General features: G+C 41.5%; 1 protein-coding gene across 1 annotated transcript in view; it reads left to right on the forward strand.

Annotated features, from left to right (window-relative positions):
• Positions 1-18,507, forward strand: part of LOC139414376 (E3 ubiquitin-protein ligase MARCHF9-like) — a 30,657-nt gene extending 12,150 nt beyond the window's left edge. Inside the window, exons 2-4 of the mRNA XM_071162291.1 lie at positions 16,695-16,850; positions 17,208-17,400; positions 18,058-18,507. Of these exons, the coding sequence (XP_071018392.1) occupies positions 16,695-16,850; positions 17,208-17,400; positions 18,058-18,395 (687 nt within the window). The 3' untranslated portion in view covers positions 18,396-18,507. The remainder of the gene's footprint in view (positions 1-16,694; positions 16,851-17,207; positions 17,401-18,057) is intronic.
• Positions 18,508-21,592: the final 3,085 nt, after the last annotated feature.

Here is a 21,592-nt window from a genome sequence, read left to right on the forward strand (position 1 = left end):
AGAGATGCAGCCAAGAGGCCCATGATCACTCTGGATGAACTGCAGAGATCTACAGCTGAGGTGGGAGACTCTGTCCATAGGACAACAATCAGTCGTATATTGCACAAATCTGGCCTTTATGGAAGAGTGGCAAGAAGAAAGCCATTTCTTAAAGATATCCATAAAAAGTGTTGTTTAAAGTTTGCCACAAGCCACCTGGGAGACACACCAAACATGTGGAAGAAGGTGCTCTGGTCAGATGAAACCAAAATTGAACTTTTTGGCAACAATGCAAAACGTTATGTTTGGCGTAAAAGCAACACAGCTGAACACACCATCCCCACTGTCAAACATGGTGGTGGCAGCATCATGGTTTGGGCCTGCTTTTCTTCAGCAGGGACAGGGAAGATGGTTAAAATTGATGGGAAGATGGATGGAGCCAAATACAGAACCATTCTGGAAGAAAACCTGATGGAGTCTGCAAAAGACCTGAGACTGGGACGGAGATTTGTCTTCCAACAAGACAATGATCCAAAACATAAAGCAAAATCTACAATGGAATGGTTCAAAAATAAACATATCCAGGTGTTAGAATGGCCAAGTCAAAGTCCAGACCTGAATCCAATCGAGAATCTGTGGAAAGAACTGAAAACTGCTGTTCACAAATGCTCTCCATCCAACCTCACTGAGCTCGAGCTGTTTTGCAAGGAGGAATGGGAAAAAATGTCAGTCTCTCGATGTGCAAAACTGATAGAGACATACCCCAAGCGACTTACAGCTGTAATCGCAGCAAAAGGTGGCGCTACAAAGTATTAACTTAAGGGGGCTGAATAATTTTGCACGCCCAATTTTTCAGTTTTTGATTTGTTAAAAAAGTTTGAAATATCCAATAAATGTCGTTCCACTTCATGATTGTGTCCCACTTGTTGTTGATTCTTCACAAAAAAATACAGTTTTATATCTTTATGTTTGAAGCCTGAAATGTGGCAAAAGGTCGCAAAGTTCAAGGGGGCCGAATACTTTCGCAAGGCACTGTATAAAATAAGGTTTTAGAAACATTTCAAATCAAATGTTATTGATCACATACACATGGTTAGCAGATGTTAATGCGAGTGTAGCGAAATGCTTGTGCTTCTAGTTCCGACCATGCAGTAATATCTAAAGTAATTTAACAATTCCCCAACAACTACCTAATACACACAAATCTAAAGGGATGGACAAAGAATATGCACATATAAATATATGGATGAGCGATGCCCGAGTGGCATAGGCAAAGTGCAATAGATGGTATATGGTACAGTATATACATACAGTGGGGCAAAAAAGTATTTAGTCAGCCACCAATTGTGCAAGTTCTCCCACTTAAGATGAGAGAGGCCTGTAATTTTCATCATAGGTATACTTCAACTTGCTATGCACATAAATAACATGCTGTACTCAACTACCTAGTGTTATCTTTTATGGCAGCAGACCACAGACATTTCTTGTAAATGCCTACAGACAGCTGTCAGCGGGGCTTTCCATGGTACCGTTACGCGCTCGCTCTAGTCTTCTCATTAAACTAGTGAATAGTCTTCTCTCTATAAGACTGTGGGTACCTTTTTATGCATTCCTCACCTTGATTTTCTTTTTACACAGATTCATTTAAATTGATTTACTGAAATCAGTTGCCGTCCCTCAATTGTTCGTGGATGATGTGACTCCTCCTGGGCAGATCACAGTAAGAGTCTGGTCTGGGCGGGTCCTCGTCCTCTTTTGGTCAGACAGGAATTTCCTCCATGCGTCATAAAATGTGACACCAGTTTTCCTCGCAGACCCCCACTGGAAAGCTCCGCAGGCAGAATCAATCATGCTGTTCGTTGACGCCAAATTGACTCAATGTCAATTTTTCTCTTTATATTTATTTCTTAGCTTGAAAAAGTGGTAGAATTTGCTAAATAATTTACCCTAAAATGACTCTTGATGGCTATTTCTCAAAAGTTTCCGACAGCATGCCAAGCAGAACTACTAAGAACTAGACCAAAACCATTGCTGATCCAGGCACAATGGATCTAGTGATCCAAAAGATGACTGATAACATTACTAAAGTGATCGATGTCAAGATATGAATGGGCTTAGAAGCAATAACAGGCCATTCAGCCAAACTACAGAAGGTTGACAAGCATGTTGATGAGGCAGAAGGAAGAATTGCTACTGTGGAAACTTCAACTACACCAATGGACACTAAGATAAAGACACTTGAGAAACAGGTGCATGAAATGGCGGAGCACATTGATGACCTGGATAATTGAGGACGGAGATGCAATATCTGTGTGGTGGGTTTCCTGGAAATTAACGAAGGGACACGCTCAGTTAAATTCTTTGAGGAAAGGATTCCTTGGTGCTGAATCTGATGGTATTCAGCACACAGGACCAAGGGTCTCATTCTTCAAAGACTACTCCACGGTGGTTGTACGAAGGCGTTTGATGAGGTGAAGAACCAACTCGAGAGAATGAAGATAGACTACTCACTTCTGTACCGCGCCACATTGTAGATTATGGTCAACAGAACGCCTAAGAAGCTTTACACACCGGAAAAGGCTGCTGCGTTTATTGACTCTCTCGGGTAAATAACTTTATGCTGCGGCTTTGCAGCATTGGATAACTTCACTCAAGTCTGGTCATGAAGCAGTGATGTGAGTTCTCAAGTGCTCTTGTTCAGTAACATTATTTGTATTATTTTTATTGCTACAGTAACTGCCATCATAGCTCAGACTGAGATCTGTGTGAATCTACAGGGCCTTCAGAAAGTATTCAGACCCCTTGACTTTTTCCACATTTTGTTACGTTACAGCCTTATTCTAAAATGGATTAAATAAATCCTCAGCAATCTACACAGAATAACCCATAATGACAAAGGGAAAACACGTTTTTTAAAATGTTTACAAATTCATAAAAATAAAAAAACTTAAATACCTTATTTACATAAGTATTCAGACCCTTTGCTAGGAGACTTGAAATTGACCTCCTTGAGATTGTCTGCAGCATTGAAGATCCCCAAGAACACAGTGGTCTCCATCATTCTTAAATTAAAGAAGTTTGGAACCACCAAGACTCTTCCTAGAGCTGGCCACCCAGGCAAACTGAGCAATCGGGGGAGAAAGGCCTTGGTCAGGGAGGTGACTAAGAACCTGATCGTCACTCTGACAGAGCTCCAGAGTTCCTCTGTGGAGATGGGAGAACCTTCATAAAGGACAACCATCTCTGAAGCACTCCACCAATCAGGTCTTTATGGTAGAGTGGCCAGACGGAAACCACTCCTCCGTAAATTAAAACCTGCTCCAGAGTGCTAAGGACCTCAGACTGGGGCTTAGATTCACCTTCCAATAGGACAACGACCCTAAGCACACGGCCAAGACAACACAGGAGTGCTTTGGGAATAAGTCTCTGAATGTCCTTGAGTGGGCCAGCCAGAGCCTGGACTTGAACCCAGTCGAACATCTTTGAAGAGACCTGAAATAACTGTGCAGCAACGCTCCCCATCCAACCTGACAGAGCTTGATGATGGAACAAAAAAAAAGAAACAAAAACACGTTTTTTTATTTGAATTATCTTTTGCCAGATCTAATGTGTTATATTCTCCAACATTAATTTCACATTTCCACAAACTTCAAAGTGTTTCTTTCAAATGGTATCAATAATATGCATATCCTTACTTAAGGTCCTGAGCTACAGGCAGTTAGATTTGGGTATGTCATTTTAGGCGAAAATTGAATAAAAGGGTCAGATCCTTAAGTTAAGAAATCATTTTTTGAAACATGAGTTTGGCAAGTTTGTGGCCCCAGACTCATGCGATGGTGCCTGGAGAGCAGGCCAGCAGCAGAGAATATCCTCTCCACACTTGCAGAGCCACTGGGGATGCTTAACACCCGTTTGGCCACTCTTGCTAGGCTGGGCAGAGATGCATAGTTCTTTTTTTTTAAAATTCTATAGGTAGGCCTAAATGTTTTTAGGCAAAATAACCCAATCAAAATGGAAAGCTCCTTGAACGTAGGAATATGTCTAGCCTACTGGGCTATAATCAATTATGGCCTATTGAGCAGCGCTCAACGTTGGACTCTCTCCTAACACAGGATGCTGACAAGAAAATAAGATTTGTCAAAAGCTTTATGAACATGGCGATAAACCAGGAAGATATTTGGCATGCCTAGCTAAAAAGAAAGTAGACTCCCATTCAATTGTTACTATTACTGATTCTGATGGCAACCATTTATATTAAAATAAATGGATAAATTAGTAATTTAAGAAATGTTTTGCAAATCTTTATGCCTCAGAACTGACAAATGATGCACCCAAACTAATGCAGGACTTATTTTCTAAGATTGAGCTCCCTACTATTTCTGAAGAACAGAGCTCTCTCCTCAATGCCCTTATTTCCAAGGTAGAATTCATGTTTGCAATTGAGAATCTGCAAAAAATATATTTTTTAAAAATGTATCCTTCTTTAACTAAGTCAGTTAGTTAGTTGAGAACAAATTCTTATTTTCAGTAAGATTGTTTTCAATAACAGCCTAGGAACAGTGGTTTAACTGCCTCTTTCAGGGGCAGAACAACAGATTTTTACCTTGGGGATTTGATCATGCAACCTTTCAGTTACTAGTCCAATGCTCTAACCACCTGCTGCCCCAAAATGGCAGGGCACCAGGACCAGACAGGTTTTGTAGTGAGTTCTATAAGGAGTTCCATGGCCTGATCCTTGATCCAACTCTGAGGGAAACTAACATATCACTTATTCTCAAAAGTTGTTCCTCGTACAGACCTATTGCCCTTCTGAACGTGGATAGAAAATTGCTATCTAAAATCCTTGCTGCACGACGAGAGGACTTATTGCCACTAATTGTGAAAGGGGACCAAAGTGGCTTCGTTAAGGGAAATAACATCAGGCGGCTTCTTAATGTTATTCAAGTTCTTAATGTTATTCAAACCTATCAACGAAGTGTTGTGGATGGTCTTGTGCTCTCCGTAGATGCTGAAAAAGCATTTGACCGTGTGGAGTGGTCTTACCTATTCTTTGCACTGACTAAATTTAGTCTAGGTGACAACTTTATAGAATGTGTTTAGGTTTTATATGATGACCCTCCGGCTGATGTCCTTACTAATGGGCTACGGTCAAATAGCTTCTCCACACACAGAGGTACTAGACAGGGCTGTCTTTTGTCCCCTCTCCTATTTGCGCTCGCTGGCCGAGGCCATCAGAGTAACGCACGCTATATAGGGTCTGCTCATTGGTGACGTTCATCATAAAATAAGCTTGTATGCTGATGATGTTTTGATATTCATCTCTAGCCCTGAGACTTCAATTACATCTCTTGTTAATATTATTGAATTATTCAGTGTATTCCCAGGCTACAAGATTAACTAAATCAGAGGCTATGCCACTTGGTAGTTTTAGCTTTGTACCTACTACCGCTCCCCCCTTTCCTTTTAAAATGGTCTCCCTCAGGTTTAATGTATCTGGGTATTTTCGTAACTCCCAAATTCTAGCAAATGTACAAAGCCAATTTTGTTCCATTATTTGACAAAATAAGACAGAATCTGGAGTGCTGGAACTCTCTTCCGATTTCATTAGTGGGTAGAATATCCCTCTTGAAAATGAATATTTTACCTAGACTACTTTACCCAATCCAAATGATCCCAGTCTTACTTTCCAATAAGGTAATAAGATATTTAAAAGGCTGGTTAAGTTCTAGGGGACTTGGATCTGCCCAATATGAGGTTTTATCAATGGTATGCCCACTTAAGTTATGTTTCTGACTGGATTACAAGTGATGACTCCTCTATTTGGTTAGATATTAAGACTTATTTTTCAACAAAAAAAAACTTGCATAATCTTTTATTTTTCACAAGCTTCAAATCTGTAAAAGATTTCTGCAATAATCCCATCACACTTAATACACTCAAAGCATGGAGGTCAGTTCAACATTTTTTGGGAAGGTCCAAACTAACCTCTGCTCTTACCCTGATTCTTAACAACCCAGATTTTGGACCAGGATTGCTGGATGCTGGCTTTAACATTTGGTTTAATAAGGGTTTAGGCAGACAAAATAATTTATTCACTGATAAGATGTTATTGTAATTTGAGCAGATGAGAAACAGTGACTCCCAAAGCAGGACTTTTTCTGCTTTCTACAAGTCGGACATTATATTTTGAAGAGCACCACCTTGATTGGCAACCCTGATGTATCTGTCATTGAAATAATGTTTTTTTTCTTAAAAAGGAAAATGTCTGTGAGTGTATTTTATGATGTTTTAAGGTCCTTTTCTACTGTTAACACACAGGGGGTCAAGCAAGTGTGGGAGAAAGAATTGTCTGCTACTATTGACGAGGTGACGTGGGAGGACATTTGGCGATATGCAAAAACAAGATCTGTAATCGTACTAGAGCAATCCAATTAAGAATAATACACAGATTGCATAGATCCCTGAATCACAGACATGCTTTTAGCATGCTCTTCCTCTTCTCCTCAGTGTCTCAAATGTAAAACTGATACAGGCACCCTAACACATTGTTTATGGTCATGTTCCAAAGTACAAAGGTACTGGTCTAATGTTCTTCAAGAAATCCTAGGGCCGACCTAGAATTGGACCCAGTTTCTTTGCTATTAGGTCTCCCTAGTAGGCATGTTACTTCTGTGGGTAAGAGGAGGCTTTATAACATCCTTACCTTCGCAGCGAGCAAAAACATCCTCTTACAGTTGATTAGTGACAAGGTCTCTTCTATTAAAATTGGAGTAAGATAATATTTGAATGGGTTCCATTTGAATATTTGACTTGTACATTACATTCTAAAATAGACAAGTTCTACAAAGTTTGGGGACATTCTTTTATTTACCTAGAACCTGATTTATCAGCTATTATGCTGCAAGGATTTTCTAAGAATGTCTCAGGATTACACTGTATGTTCCATGTATTTCACATAATTCCTTTATTTAAAAATGTGTGTTTAATTTCTGTCTGTCTGTTAATTTAATTTTTGTTCTTTGTTATTCTTATTTTATCTTTATCTGTATCTCTTAATGTGGGAGAAAATTGTGAAATTCCAATAAAAATACTATTCCAATAATTACTGTAAAAAATGAACATGCACAATGTAATCATGTATGTCAAAATGTGTCAAATATATACGTTGAAAACACTGTATGTTAAAAACACTGTGTGTGTGTGTGTGTGTGTGTGTGTGTGTGTGTGTGTGTGTGTGTGTGTGTGTGTGTGTGTGTGTGTGTGTGTGTGTGTGTGTGTGTGTGTGTGTGTGAGTATCCCCAGTGCTTAATTTGTAAATCGGGAGGTGCCGGAACAAAAAGTGAACGTGAGAGGGCGGTGACCTCGGGAGTGCTGAGGTACCGGAACGCATGAGAAAACAAAATCACCTTTATAATAAAGCATTGCATGCATATCATCACATTTGAGTAGTTGCATAGAACATAGAGTAGAGGCACTTACAGAAGTTGCAAACATGGGGAACATTTTTATTAGCCTACGGTCCGGGAAAATGTTGGCCTTTTATAAACGCATTTCATGCAATTATACGTCATTTTACATGTCTGGAGACAATGGCAGAATCTTTTTTAATACCGCAAAAATGATTGAATTGCCAGGCTACATTGACTGACAAACTGAGAATTTGAGATCAATAAAAACAACCTTGTCTTGAATCCATCAATAGCCTAGGCCTAGCTGTGTGAAGACACACATTGTAGGACAAAATCTGTCGCCAAGAACACAGTGGCCTCCATCATTCTTAAATGGAAGAAATTTGGAACCACTAAGACTCTTCATAGAGCTGGCTGCCCGGCCAAACTGAGCAATTGGGGGTGAAGGGCCTTGGTCAGGGAGGTGACCAAGAACCCGATGGTCACTCTGACAGAGCTCCAGAGTTCCTCTGTGGAGATGGGAGAATCTTCGAGATGGACAACCATCTCTGCAGTGCTCCACCAAACAGGTTGAGCACTGGTCTGATGAAACTAAGATTGAACTCTTTGGCCTGAATGTCAAGCTTCACGTCTGGAGGAAACCTGTCACCATCCCTACGGTGGAGCGTGGGGGTGGCAGCATCATGCTGTGGGGATGTTTTTCAGTGGCAGGGACTAGGAGACTAGTCAGGATCAAGGGAAAGATGAATGGAGCAAAGTACAGAGAGATCCTTGATGAAAACCTGTTCCAGAGAGCTCAGGACCTCAGACTGGGGTGAAGGTTCACCATCCAATAGTACAACGACCCTAAGCACACAGCCAAGACAATGCAGGAGTGGCTTCGGGACAAGTCTCTGAATGTTCTTGAGTGGGCCAGCCAGAGCCCAGACTTGAACCCGATCTAACATCTCTGGAGAGACCTGAAAATGGCTGTGCAGCGACGCTCCCCATCCAACCTGACAGAGCTTGAGAGGATCTGCAGAGAAGAATGGGAGAAACTCCCCCAATACAAGAAGACTTGAGGCTGTAATCGCTGCCAAAGGTGCTTCAACAAAGTACTCAGTGAAGGGTCTGAATACTTATGTAAATGGGATATTTCAGTTTTGTGTTTTTTTTATTAGTCATTAAGGGGTATTGTGTGTAGATTAATGAAGGAAAATAACGATTTAATACATTTTAGAATAAGGCTGTAATGTAACAAAATATGGAAAAATCTTGGTGGGGCAAACTCCCATAATTTTTTTTTATACATGCCAGCAAAGTCACTGCACAACACAACACAACACTAAACAATACATTAATTAGACTATAACAGTGAAAAACGGTGCCCGCAAGCTGTTAGGGCCTACATAAAGCTGTCCCAACAGCAGAGTCCCAACAGCCGTTCCAATGCCTTACCACTATTATAGCTGCCTTGTCTTGCAACGAAACAGTTAATTCAGCCTTATTAATTGCCTTTAAAAAAAGGCTGACTTGCTTAAACAAATGTGGTTTCTACTGAGAATTCAGATGTACAAACTATGGCATAAGGGGACGACGAGTGGATAAAAGGCAATCCGTAATTTCGATTAAGAAATTAATTAGCGAGCTAGGACGGATGTAGTCAATATAACTATTTGTTCAGCACTTTTGAAATGTACAGTGACAGACTTCAGAGTATGAGCGGTTCTTACAGTGTTCTCTGTACACCAAGTCAGAACCGTAGGATAAATAAAGGGGGCATATAAGCAAACAATGAAAGCCATTACAGAATTCGATGATGATATTTCTCTAAAACAGGCTATAGGCTACATGTGCTCCACCAAGTCAGAAGAACAGTAGGCTAAATTATGAGGGGAAACGGGACCAAATTATTAGGAACAGGCACATAGGCTACGAACAGTTTACTACACAACATACACTTAGTATTACTTTCTTTGCTACAGTACATCATTTACATTATTTATGCCACATCATACAATACATTTATGGACTCACCTTGTTGTGCTCACTTGAACAGGAAGGTGGTGCTGCAGTCCTTCGTGTGGGGCAAATTTTGTCATTAAACTTTGTCATCAAAGTCTGGCATTCTCTGGATTTATGGTGTTTTCAAGACAACTGGGATCTTGGGAAAACAAGATTGAATCATGATGTTAGTGATCCTGTACACCTGCACATTAACTCGGTACCGGTACCCCCTGTGTATAGCCTTGTAATTGTTATTTCATTGTTGCTCTTTTATTTTTTACTTTAGTTTATTTAGTAACGACTTTTTTCTTAACTCTTATTTTTCGAAAAAATGCATTGTTGGTTATGGGCTTGTAAGTAAGCATTTCCCGGTAAGGTATTTGGCGCATGTGACAAATACAATTTGATTTGATTTGAAGTCAGAGCTCTAGAAAGAGGCCCATGGATGAGTTGGATGACCATTCAAAATGTATTTTCCCAGTCGGAGCTCGTTTTTTTCCAATTTCATAGCTGTCATGAACTCAACTGAAGTCAGATTCCCCAGAGTTTCCAGTTGTTTTGAAAGCGGCTGGAATGACAGCACGGCCAATGTTGAATGTTTATCCTTTTAAGCTTGGAAAAGAGACCCTTGAGGGCTCCCGAGTGGCGCAGTGGTCTCAGTGCAAGATGCGTCACTACAGTTCCTGGTTGAAATCCAGGCTGTATCACACCTGGCCGTGATTGGGAGTCCCATAGTGCAGCGCCCAATTGGCCCAGCATCGTCCGGGTTTGGCCGGGTTAGGCCGTCGGGACCCTTGAGGGCTCCCGAGTGGCGCAGTGGTCTCAGTGCAAGATGCGTCACTACAGTTCCTGGTTGAAATCCAGGCTGTATCACACCTGGCCGTGATTGGGAGTCCCATAGTGCAGCGCCCAATTGGCCCAGCATCGTCCGGGTTTGGCCGGGTTAGGCCGTCATTATAAATAAGAATTTGTTCTTAATTGACTTGCCTAGTTAAATAAAGGTTCAATAAAAATGAAATAATAACAATAATTCAACCCGGACCTGGACCAAACATCCAATCCACTGAATAGCAGGCTAGTGGTTGCTTTGCAATGCTTGCAGTTAGCCATAGATTCCTTCCAAACCACTCATTGTTGAATTTGCGATTTCTAACTTGTTGTGTAATGTTTATGTCCAATGGCCAATGAGCACCGATGCATTTTATCTATAACTTCTCTTCATAATTTCTCTTCATATGACAAGGGTTGAAAAGGATTTGCCAGTAGATTGTCGACATGATTCTTGATGATGCCTTCAAGCTTGCAAGCTAAAATTTTGGAAGTATGATGTTGACATGATGAGTCCAATCAAAGCTACTGTACATATTAGAAGATTGGACATAACTTTATCTGTGGTCAATGACATTGAGCCTTCTTCGATGGCCACTTCTAATGTAACTCTATGGCAGCACCCAAGAGGCTTACATTTTCGAGCTCTCCCTGTTGATTTTGCGGTGACATAGTGTCCCCATGAGTGACAGAACACTGAGCCAATCATGGTGCAACTAGAGAACATAGCCAACCCCTATGCTCCGTATTTCCCTTCCAACCCCACCATCACAGACAGCACTGAGCGAGGCTGAAACGCCTGCATTTTCGAGCTGCCTTACTCAAGAAAGCAAACATTAGACCATGTTTGTATGTGGCTTTATTAACTCAATTATGTTTATTTTTATTTTGTACATTGTTTGCAAACTGGTATGTGACACGCATTAATGGGAAATTAATATGCTTTTAATTTTTTTTTTTATGAATGATTGGTCGCCACTGATTGTATTAAAAATATTGCAAAAAAACTTTTTTGTTGTTGTTTTTTTACTGACAGATATGCAGCGCGTTCCCGACTGTAGGCTATTCCTTGTTATTGGGCTACAGTCAACAGCTAGGCAATATTTTTTTTTTTAAAAGCTATTGATCCCATGTGACTAAATTATAGGCCTTCTCATGGTGTAGTAGGCTATTTTGAATGATTTCATTTATTTCTGAACAAAGCAGTACTTCTATCATTTTGGAAAATGTATATAAATTCATCGGGGGTGCTGAATATTAGGCCTTGGCTGAAAATCTGAAAATCTACTTTATCACATTATGTTTTTTGTGGGGGCAGGAGAATTAACGAAGAGGCAACTCAAATTCACTTTGATCACTTTTATTAGAATTTTTACATTGCAAAACGTGAAAATAAATGTTCATGCCACAAGAGGTACGGGATATAGCCAAATACACTACTGGTCAACACCTACTCATTCAAGGGTTTATATTTATTTTTTTACTATTTTCTACATTGTAGAATAATATTGAAGACATCAAAACTATGAAATAACACATCATGTAGTAACCAAAAAAGTGTTAAACAAATGTAAAAAAATATTTTACCCACCCTTTGCCTTGATGGCAACTTTGCACCCGCTTGGCATTCTCTCAACCAGCTTCATGAGGTAGTCACCTGGAATGCATTTCAATTAACAGCTGTGCCTTGTTAAAAGTTAAATAGTGGAATTTCTTTCCATTGTAATGCGTTTGAGCCAATCAGTTGTGTTGTGACAAGGTAGGGGGGTATACAGAAGATAGCCCTATTTGGTAAAAGACCAAGTCCATATTATGGCAAGAACAGCTCAAATAAATAGAGAGAAACGACAGACCATCATTGCTTTAAGACTTGAAGGTCAGTCAATCTGGAAAATTTCAAGAACTTTGAAAGTTTCTTCAAGTGCTGTCGCAAAAACCATCAAGAGCTATGATGAAACTGGCTCTCATGAGCACCGCCACAGGAAAGGAAGACCCAGAGTTTCCTCTGCTGCAGAGGATAAGTTCAGTAGAGTTACCAGCCTCAGAAATTGCAGCCCAAATAAATGCTTCACAGAGTTCAAGTAACAGACACATCTCAATATCAACTGTTCAGAGGAGACAATGTGAATCAGGCCTTCATGGTCGAAATGCTGCAAAGAAACCACTACTGAAGGACACCTATAATAAGAAGAGACTTGCTTGGGCCAAGAAACACGAGCAATGGACATTAGATCAATGGAAATTTGTCCTTTGGTCTCGAGTCCAAATGGGAGATTTTTGGTTCCAACCACTGTGTCTTTGTGAGATGCTGTGTGGGTGAATGGATGATCTCGGCATGTGTGGTTCCCACCGTGAAGCATGGAGGAGGGGGTGTTATGGTGTGGGTGTGCTTTGCTGCTGGAACTGTCTCATTTGTATAGAATTCAAGGCACACTTAATCAGCATGGCTACCTCATTCTGCAGCGATATGACATCCCATCTGGTTTGGGCTTAGTGGGACTATCATTTGTTTTTCGACAGGACAATGACCCAGCACACCTCCAGGCTGTGTAAAGGCTATTTGACCAAGAAGGAGAGTGATGGAGTGCTGTATCAGATGACCTGGCCTCCACAATTTCTGACCTCAACCCAATTGAGATGTTTTGGGATGAGTTAGGGTGCAGAGTGAAGAAAAAGCAGCCAACAAGTGCAAAGCATATGTGGGAACTCCTTCAAGACTGTTGGGAAAACATTCCAAGTGAAGCTGGTTGAGAGAATGCAAAGAGTGTGCAAAGCTGTCATCAAGGCAAAGGGTGGCTATTTGAAGAATCTCAAATATAACACTTTTTTGGTTACTACATGATTCCATATGTGTTATTTCATAGTTTTGATGTCTCCACTATTATTCTACAATGTAGAAAATCAGGGGATGTCCTGACAACTGACAACTGATGCACAAATGTACAAACGTTCCCATGAAACGTGTCTAGAACTTTAATATTTTGCGTTCTGAGAACATGGCAACCATGTTCTTTGTACACTGTCTATACAAAAGTATGTGGACATCCCTTCAAATTAGTGGATTTGGCTATTTCAGCCACACCCATTTCTGACAGATATATAAAATTGGGCACACTGCTATGCAATCTCCAAGCTCCGTGACTTTCAAAGTGGCACCTTCATAGGATGACACCTTTCCAACAAGTCTGTTCGTCCAATTGCTGCCCTGTTAAAGCTGCCCCGGTCAACTGTAAGTGCTGTTATTGTGAAGTGGAAAAAACTAGGAGCAACAACGGCTCAGCAACAAAGTGGTAGGCCACACAAGCTCACAGAACGGGACCGGCGAGTGCTGAAGTGCGTAGTGCGTCTCTCCTTAGATGCAACACTCACTACCAAGTTCCAAACTGCTTCTGGAAGCAACGTCAGCACAAGAACTGTTCGTTGGGAGCTTCATGAATTGGGTTTCCATGACCGAGCAGCCGCACACAAGTCTAAGATCACCATGCGCAATGCCAAGTGTCGGCCGGAGTGGTGTAAAGCTCGTGGAAATGCGTTCTCTGGAGTGATGAATCACGCTTCACTAACTGGCAGTTGGGTGAATCTGGGTTTGGCGGAATCTGGGTTTGGCGGATGCCAGGAGAACACTACCTGCCCCAATTTGCCACCTGTAAAGTTTGGTGGAGTAGGAATAATGGTTTGGGGCTGATTTTCATGGTTCGGGCTAGGCCCCTTAGTCCCAGTGAATGAAAATCTTAACTCTACAACATACAATTACATTCTAGACGATTCTGTGCTTCCAACTTTGTGGCAACAGTTTGGGGAAGGCTCTTTCCTGTTCCAGGATGACAATGCCCCCGTGCACAAAGCGAGGTCCATATAGAAATAGTTTGTCGAGATCGACGTGGAAGAACTTGACTGGCCTGCACAGATCCCTGACTTCAACCCCATCAAACACCTTTGGGATGAATTGGAACGCTGACTGTGAGCCAGGCCTAATCGCCCAACATCAGTGTCCGACCTCACTAATGCTCTTTTGGCTTAATGGAAGCAAGTCCCCGCAGCAATGTTCCAACATCTAGTGGAAAGCCTTCCCAAAAAAGAGGAGGCTGTTTATAGCAGCAAAGGGTGGACCAACTGCATATTAATGCCCATGATTTTGTAATGAGATGTTCGACGAGAAGGTGTCCACATACTTTAGTAGTATACGTTTGTGACATTGATGGAATATTCTCCTAACACTTAGAAAACTACACACAGGAATGTTCTTGCAACGTCCCATAAAATGTCTACGACATTAATGCTGTTTATTCTGAGATTGACATTGTAACCACATTCTAGATAAGTTATATAGAAATGTTCTCAGAAGGGTTTTGCTAACATAGATAGAATGTTCCCTTAACAATTGCTAAACTGGACACTCAAACATTAGGGGAGCATTATGGGTAACATTACAAAAATGTTCTCTCTCCCTAGAATTCACAGGAAGTTGGTGGCACCTTGGGGAGGACGGGGTCATAGTAATGGCTGGAATGTAATTAATGGAATGGTATCGAGCTCATAAAACACATAGTTTCCATGTGTTTGATACCATTCCATTCACTCCATTCCAGCCATTATTATGAGGCGTCCTCCCTTCAGCAGTCTCCTGTGCTAGAATTGTTAGCTGGGTAGTGCCTGGTCCCATGGTTTGCAGGCTTATAGCAACCATTTACTAACAGACTGGATTCAACAAATCTAGTAATCATCTACACCATGCTTAGCTGAATCAGGTATTCTAGCGCTGGTATGGATCAAAAGTCTAGGATCAAAATATTGGAGTTGTTGTCCATGCCTTCAGGAGATACAGTGCCTTGCGAAAGTATTCGGCCCCCTTGAACTTTGCGACCTTTTGCCACATTTCAGGCTTCAAACATAAAGTTATAAAACTGTATTTTTTTGTGAAGAATCAACAACAAGTGGGACACAATCATGAAGTGGAATGACATTTATTGGATATTTCAAACTTTTTTAACAAAACAAAAACTGAAAAATTGGGCGTGCAAAATTATTCAGCCCCCTTAAGTTAATACTTTGTAGCGCCACCTTTTGCTGCGATTACAGCTGTAAGTCGCTTGGGGTATGTCTCTATCAGTTTTGCACATCGAGAGACTGACATTTTTTCCCATTCCTCCTTGCAAAACAGCTCGAGCTCAGTGAGGTTGGATGGAGAGCATTTGTGAACAGCAGTTTTCAGTTCTTTCCACAGATTCTCGATTGGATTCAGGTCTGGACTTTGACTTGGCCATTCTAACACCTGGATATGTTTATTTTTGAACCATTCCATTGTATATTTTGCTTTATGTTTTGGATCATTGTCTTGTTGGAAGACAAATCTCCGTCCCAGTCTCAGGTCTTTTGCAGACGCCATCAGGTTTTCTTCCAGAATGGTCCTGTATTTGGCTCCATCCATCTTCCCATCAATTTTAACCATCTTCCCTGTCCCTGCTGAAGAAAAGCAGGCCCAAACCATGATGCTGCCACCACCATGTTTGACAGTGGGGATGGTGTGTTCAGGGTGATAAGCTGTGTTGCTTTTACGCCAAACATAACGTTTTGCATTGTTGCCAAAAAGTTCAATTTTGGTTTCATCTGACCAGAGCACCTTCTTCCACATGTTTGGTGTGTCTCCCAGGTGTCTTGTGGCAAACTTTAAACAACACTTTTTATGGATATCTTTAAGAAATGGCTTTCTTCTTGCCACTCTTCCATAAAGGCCAGATTTGTGCAATATACGACTGATTGTTGTCCTATGGACAGAGTCTCCCACCTCAGCTGTAGATCTCTGCAGTTCATCCAGAGTGATCATGGGCCTCTTGGCTGCATCTCTGATCAGTCTTCTCCTTGTATGAGCTGAAAGTTTAGAGGGACGGCCAGGTCTTGGTAGATTTGCAGTGGTCTGATACTCCTTCCATTTCAATATTATCGCTTGCACAGTGCTCCTTGGGATGTTTAAAGCTTGGGAAATCTTTTTGTATCCAAATCCGGCTTTAAACTTCTTCACAACAGTATCTCGGACCTGCCTGGTGTGTTCCTTGTTTTTCATGATGCTCTCTGCGCTTTTGACGGACCTCTGAGACTATCACAGTGCAGGTGCATTTATACGGAGACTTGATTACACACAGGTGGATTGTATTTATCATCATTAGTCATTTAGGTCAACATTGGATCATTCAGAGATCCTCACTGAACTTCTGAAAAGAGTTGGCTGCACTGAAAGTAAAGGGGCTGAATAATTTTGCACGCCCAATTTTTCAAAAAGTTTGAAATATCCAATAAATGTTGTTCCACTTCATGATTGTGTCCCACTTGTTGTTGATTCTTCACAAAAAAATACAGTTTTATATCTTTATGTTTGAAGCCTGAAATGTGGCAAAAGGTCGCAAAGTTCAAGGGGGCCGAATACTTTCGCAAGGCACTGTATATAGAGAGATTTAACAGAATACTGTCTCTGTTTTCCTTCTCTGTCTCCTGCAGGGGGAGTTGCTGAGCCCGTGTCGCTGTGACGGATCTGTGCGCTGTACCCACCAGCCATGCCTCATCCGTTGGATCAGCGAGAGAGGCTCCTGGAGCTGTGAGCTCTGCTACTTCAAGTACCAGGTCCTTGCCATCAGCACCAAGAACCCACTGCAGGTACAGTGCTTGTCTGTGTGTGTATGCGTGTGTGCTTGCGTGTTTTTGTGTGTCTACATGTACTGTCCCCTCCTCAGGAGTTCCATATCAAATCTAATGTTTTGTGTGGATGCTAAGCATATCGTCCCACTCGAATGCTCCCAAAATACTTACAGATATAACAAAACAAATCTTCTTGCCTGTGGCTGCATGACATCAGTGCACAGATAATTATCTCCATCAAAAAGACACACATTGATCCGCCGACTCCCCTCTCTCTTTGTCTCTATACTTCTCTCTCTCTCTCTCTCTCTCTCTCTCTCTCTCTCCCCCTCCACCCCATCCCCTCTCCCTCAACCTCCCCCTCACACTCTCCAGTGGCAAGCCATCTCTCTGACTGTGATAGAGAAGGTGCAGATAGCAGCCATTATGCTGGGTTCTCTGTTCCTCATCGCCAGCATCTCCTGGCTGGTGTGGTCGTCCTTCAGCCCCTCGGCCAAGTGGCAGCGCCAGGACCTCCTCTTCCAGATCTGCTATGGCATGTACGGCTTCATGGATATCGTTTGCATAGGTGAGCTAGACGGTTCTATGACGTAGACCTCACTGACATACTGTCAAAGATAAACATACGGTTTTGTGATTGCAATTGCAGGTATGATGTGTAGAGTTGCGTATGAAAAGAAAGGAGAATACTTCCATGCTCCCAGAGTTTGAATGTAGGAATGGTGGTTGAAACGTTCCAGTGTTCCAGTAAGACTTGAGGTGTGTGTGTTAGAGAATGTAAGTGAGTGAGAGCAATTTGTTTGTTTTGGTCTTTGTTTCTCAGAGAGGTCGTAGCCTGTGTGATATGTCTCAGCTGAAAATGTACAACCACTTCTGAAGTGCCTTGAACATCCAGACTGTTTAAATATTTACAGCACACTTGTGCAAAGGTAGCCTATGATACTTTCTGCTTGAAAGAGTTTTTTTCTTACTTTCTCTCCCGTCTCTGCGTCCTTTCATCTGTTTCCCTCTTTGTCTGGCCATTCACATTCTGCAATCTTTCACCTCTCTCTGTCTGCTTGCCTCCCTCCATTTCTCTTCTATTTACCGTCTCTCTTTCTCCTACCACTTGTATCACTCATGCTTGTCTCACTTTCATACCTGTGCTCTCTCTCTTCTCCCTCTTTCTCTTCCTCTCTCTCTTACTCCTCCCTAATTTTCATGTCTGTCTGGATTCTCTCTCCAGGCCTTATAATCCACGAGGGATCGTCAGTATACCGGATCTTCAAGCGCTGGCAGGCAGTGAACCAGCAGTGGAAAGTACTGAACTATGAGAAAGCCAAGGACCTGGGCGACCCCATCAGCTCCAGCGGCAAGTGTGGGGGGCGTGGGGGTCGAAACCCTCCCCACGAAACCCTCCCCACGGCTGACAGGATGGGCCGGACAGGCCAGCGTGTTAGGACTATTCTCAACCACCACTGTGGCTACACCATCCTGCACATCCTCAGCCAGCTGAGGCCCAGCAACCCTCGCATCAGACCCACATCCAACCGCGAGGTGGTCATGAGGGTCACCACCGTATGAGACCGGACCCAGCGGGGGTGGCGACGACAAACATAAGGGCGTGGATGCAGACATCCTGCTCCTGATAAACCCACCCTACGGACACGAGGGGAGAGGGAGCAGCACAGTTAAAGTTACAGTCACAGACAGTAGGACAAAATCATTAAGAAAAAATTAAGAAAGAAAAAAGAAATAGCTCCGATTAAAAAAAAGCTGGAGGACTTTCTTTCACCAGCTGAATTACATAAAGCATTGTCATTATTCCTGTTCGTCTGTTTTCTAAGAAAAAATTGCAAGTATTATTATTGATTTAGATTTTATAATCGAGAGCAGGTTAAGGAGGAAAAATGGAAAGGGACAATTTTTTACATCTGCCCCCACCAAACGCATACCACCAATGATGACTTACATCTCCTCCCCCTCCTCAACCCCCTCTCTCACTCTTCAAGGTGTCTGTGACAGACATTCTCTGTCCACCTGTAACACCTGAACTGTCCCTGTGGCGCAAAGCATACCGGAAACCACCTAAAGAATGAGCAAAAACGTGCAATAAAACAGTTTAAAGAGATATGATTGACATAGCAAAATAAATGAGATTCCAACATTACAATGCATCTTCTGCAATAAAGAAACATGTACATGTCATGGTGAACCCCTATGTGATGTCACAGCTTTATTGTACACAATGTTTGATATCAATATTGTATGTTCTGTTTTCTTCATTTACTGTGTGAAGTTGTGTGATTGGTACCTGGGAATATTTGAGTATTTGTTGAGGTTAACAATACAAGCTAGGTAAATATTAATAATTAGAGTTGATCAACTGGAACAGATTCGTTTTGTTTTTCATGGTTTGAAATATAGGCCTGGCAATGCTGAGAAAATGTTCTTGACAGCGCTACAAACGGCTATATCAAACCACTAATACAGGACTTTTAAAGGCCTAGTGCACTCATCATTCTTTTTATTATTATTTTTTTATTTCCGATTTTTCAGGGGGTTCTGCAGCACCTATAGCACCCTTACTTCCCGGGGCTATGTGCTTACCTCCATCAACTGGAATTGACATGGAATCAGAGCCCCATCTGCAAATGGGTATGGTAAGTATTCAAGTGAAGAATGGTGTGTATGATATTATGGCCTTTCACAACAGAAATGTTGATGCTTTGTTAACCCTCTATTACCACATTGTCTGTAGTCTGACTGTTGTTTACAGAATGCTGGACAATGCTATGCCAGGCCTACGCGTTGGAGTGGACCACTTATACCCTCTGTGTTTTTGAAAAACAATTATTTTGAAAGGGTTTCAAATGATGACCATGAACCAATACAGTAAATGTGGAGTAGGCCAACAGATGGCGACAAAATGACCAATATAAAACATTGATGGTCTGTTGAAGTTCTCTGTAGGCAGCAATTCGTATTTTGATTCCGTTAATATAATTAATGGTGAAAAATGCAGAAATCGCAGACCTGGTTGCTAAAATGTTTATGGTTCGCCTAATTTCAGCTTAAATGACAAACAAGTCATGTGTAGAGAATCATTGTACCATCTAAACTGCTGTGGATGATCTTTTCAATAATATTGCATTTTCAGCTGTTTGAAGCTGGGGCGGCAGGGAGCCTAGCTGTTAAGTGCGTTGGTCCAGTAAGTGACAAGTCACTGGGTTGATTCTCTGAGCCAACTAGGTGAAAAATCTGTTGATGTGCCTTTGAGCAAGACACTTAACTCTAATTGCTCCTGTATTTCGCTCTGGATAAGAGTGTCTGCTAAATGAATCAAATGTTTATATTTGTATTTATTATGGATCCCCATTAGCTGCTGCCAAAGCAGAAGATAATATTCCTGGAGTCCAGCAACATTAAGGCAGTTATAAACAATTAAAAACATTTTGCAACAAATTAAGTGTGTTCCCTCAGGCCACTACTCTACTACCACATATCTAGAAAACAAAATCTATGTATACGTGTGTGTATAGTGTGTATGTTATCATGTGTGTGTCTGTGCCTGTGTGTGTGTGTCTCTTCACAGCTGTTTCATAAGGTATATTTTTATCAGTTGTTTTATCTGATTGTAATGTTTGCATGAGTTACTTGATGTGGAGTTTCATGTAGTCATTGCTCTATATAGTACTGTGTGCCTCCTATAGTCTGTTCTGGACTTGGGGACTGCGAAGAGACCTCTGCTGGCATGTCTTGTGGGGTATGCATGAGTGTCTGAGCTTTGTGCTAGTAGTTTAAACAGACAGCCCGGTGCATTCAACATGTCAATTCTTATCACAAACACAAGTAGTGATGAAGTCAATCTCTCCTCTACTTTGAGCGAGGAGAGATTGACATGCTAATTATTAATGTTAGCTCTCCGTGTACATTTAAGCAGTAGCATGTAAATCTTGGTGGGTACAAGCCAGTACACAACACAACACTAAACAATACATTAATTCCACTATAACAGTGACAAACGGTGGCCATAAACGGCCTACATAAACTGTCCCAAGAGCAGTCCCAACATCTTACCACTGCTACACTTGGCTTTCAGTGGAGCCAGTTCATTCAGCCTCATTTACTGCCTTTAACAGAAAGCTGATATGGCTGACTTGCTTTAACAAATGTGGTTTCTAATAACAATTGAGATGTACAAACTATGGCATAAGGGGACAACAAGCGGATAAGAGGCAATCCGTAATTTCGATTAAGACATTAATGAGCGAGCTAGGACGGACGTAGTCAATATAACTATTTGTTTAGCACCTTTGAAATGTACAGCGACAGAATTCAGAACATGGGTCGTTCTTACAGTGCTTTCCTTGTACACCAAGTCAGAACCATAGGATAAATAAAGGGGGCATATAAGCAGACAATGAAAGCTCTTACAATATTCGATATTTCTCTAAAATAGGTTATAGGCTACATGTGCATCACCAAGTCAGAACAGTAGGTGAAATTAAGAGGGGTAAAGAGACCAAATTATTAGGGTGAGGCACATGGGCTACTAACATCTTACTACACAACATACACTTAGTATTACTTTCTTAGCTACAGTATGCATATCTGCCTGGCATATTACATCATTTATGCAGCAGCATACAATACATCTTTGGACTCACATTGTTGTGCTGTGCTCACTTGAACAGGAAGGTGGTGCAGTGGTCCTTTGTGGGCAAATTTTTTCATCAAAGTCTGGCATTCTCTGGATTTATGCTGCTTTCAAAACAACT

Source organism: Oncorhynchus clarkii, chromosome 7 (assembly GCF_045791955.1).
Source record: "Oncorhynchus clarkii lewisi isolate Uvic-CL-2024 chromosome 7, UVic_Ocla_1.0, whole genome shotgun sequence".
In the NCBI taxonomy this organism is placed as follows: Eukaryota; Metazoa; Chordata; class Actinopteri; order Salmoniformes; family Salmonidae; genus Oncorhynchus; species Oncorhynchus clarkii.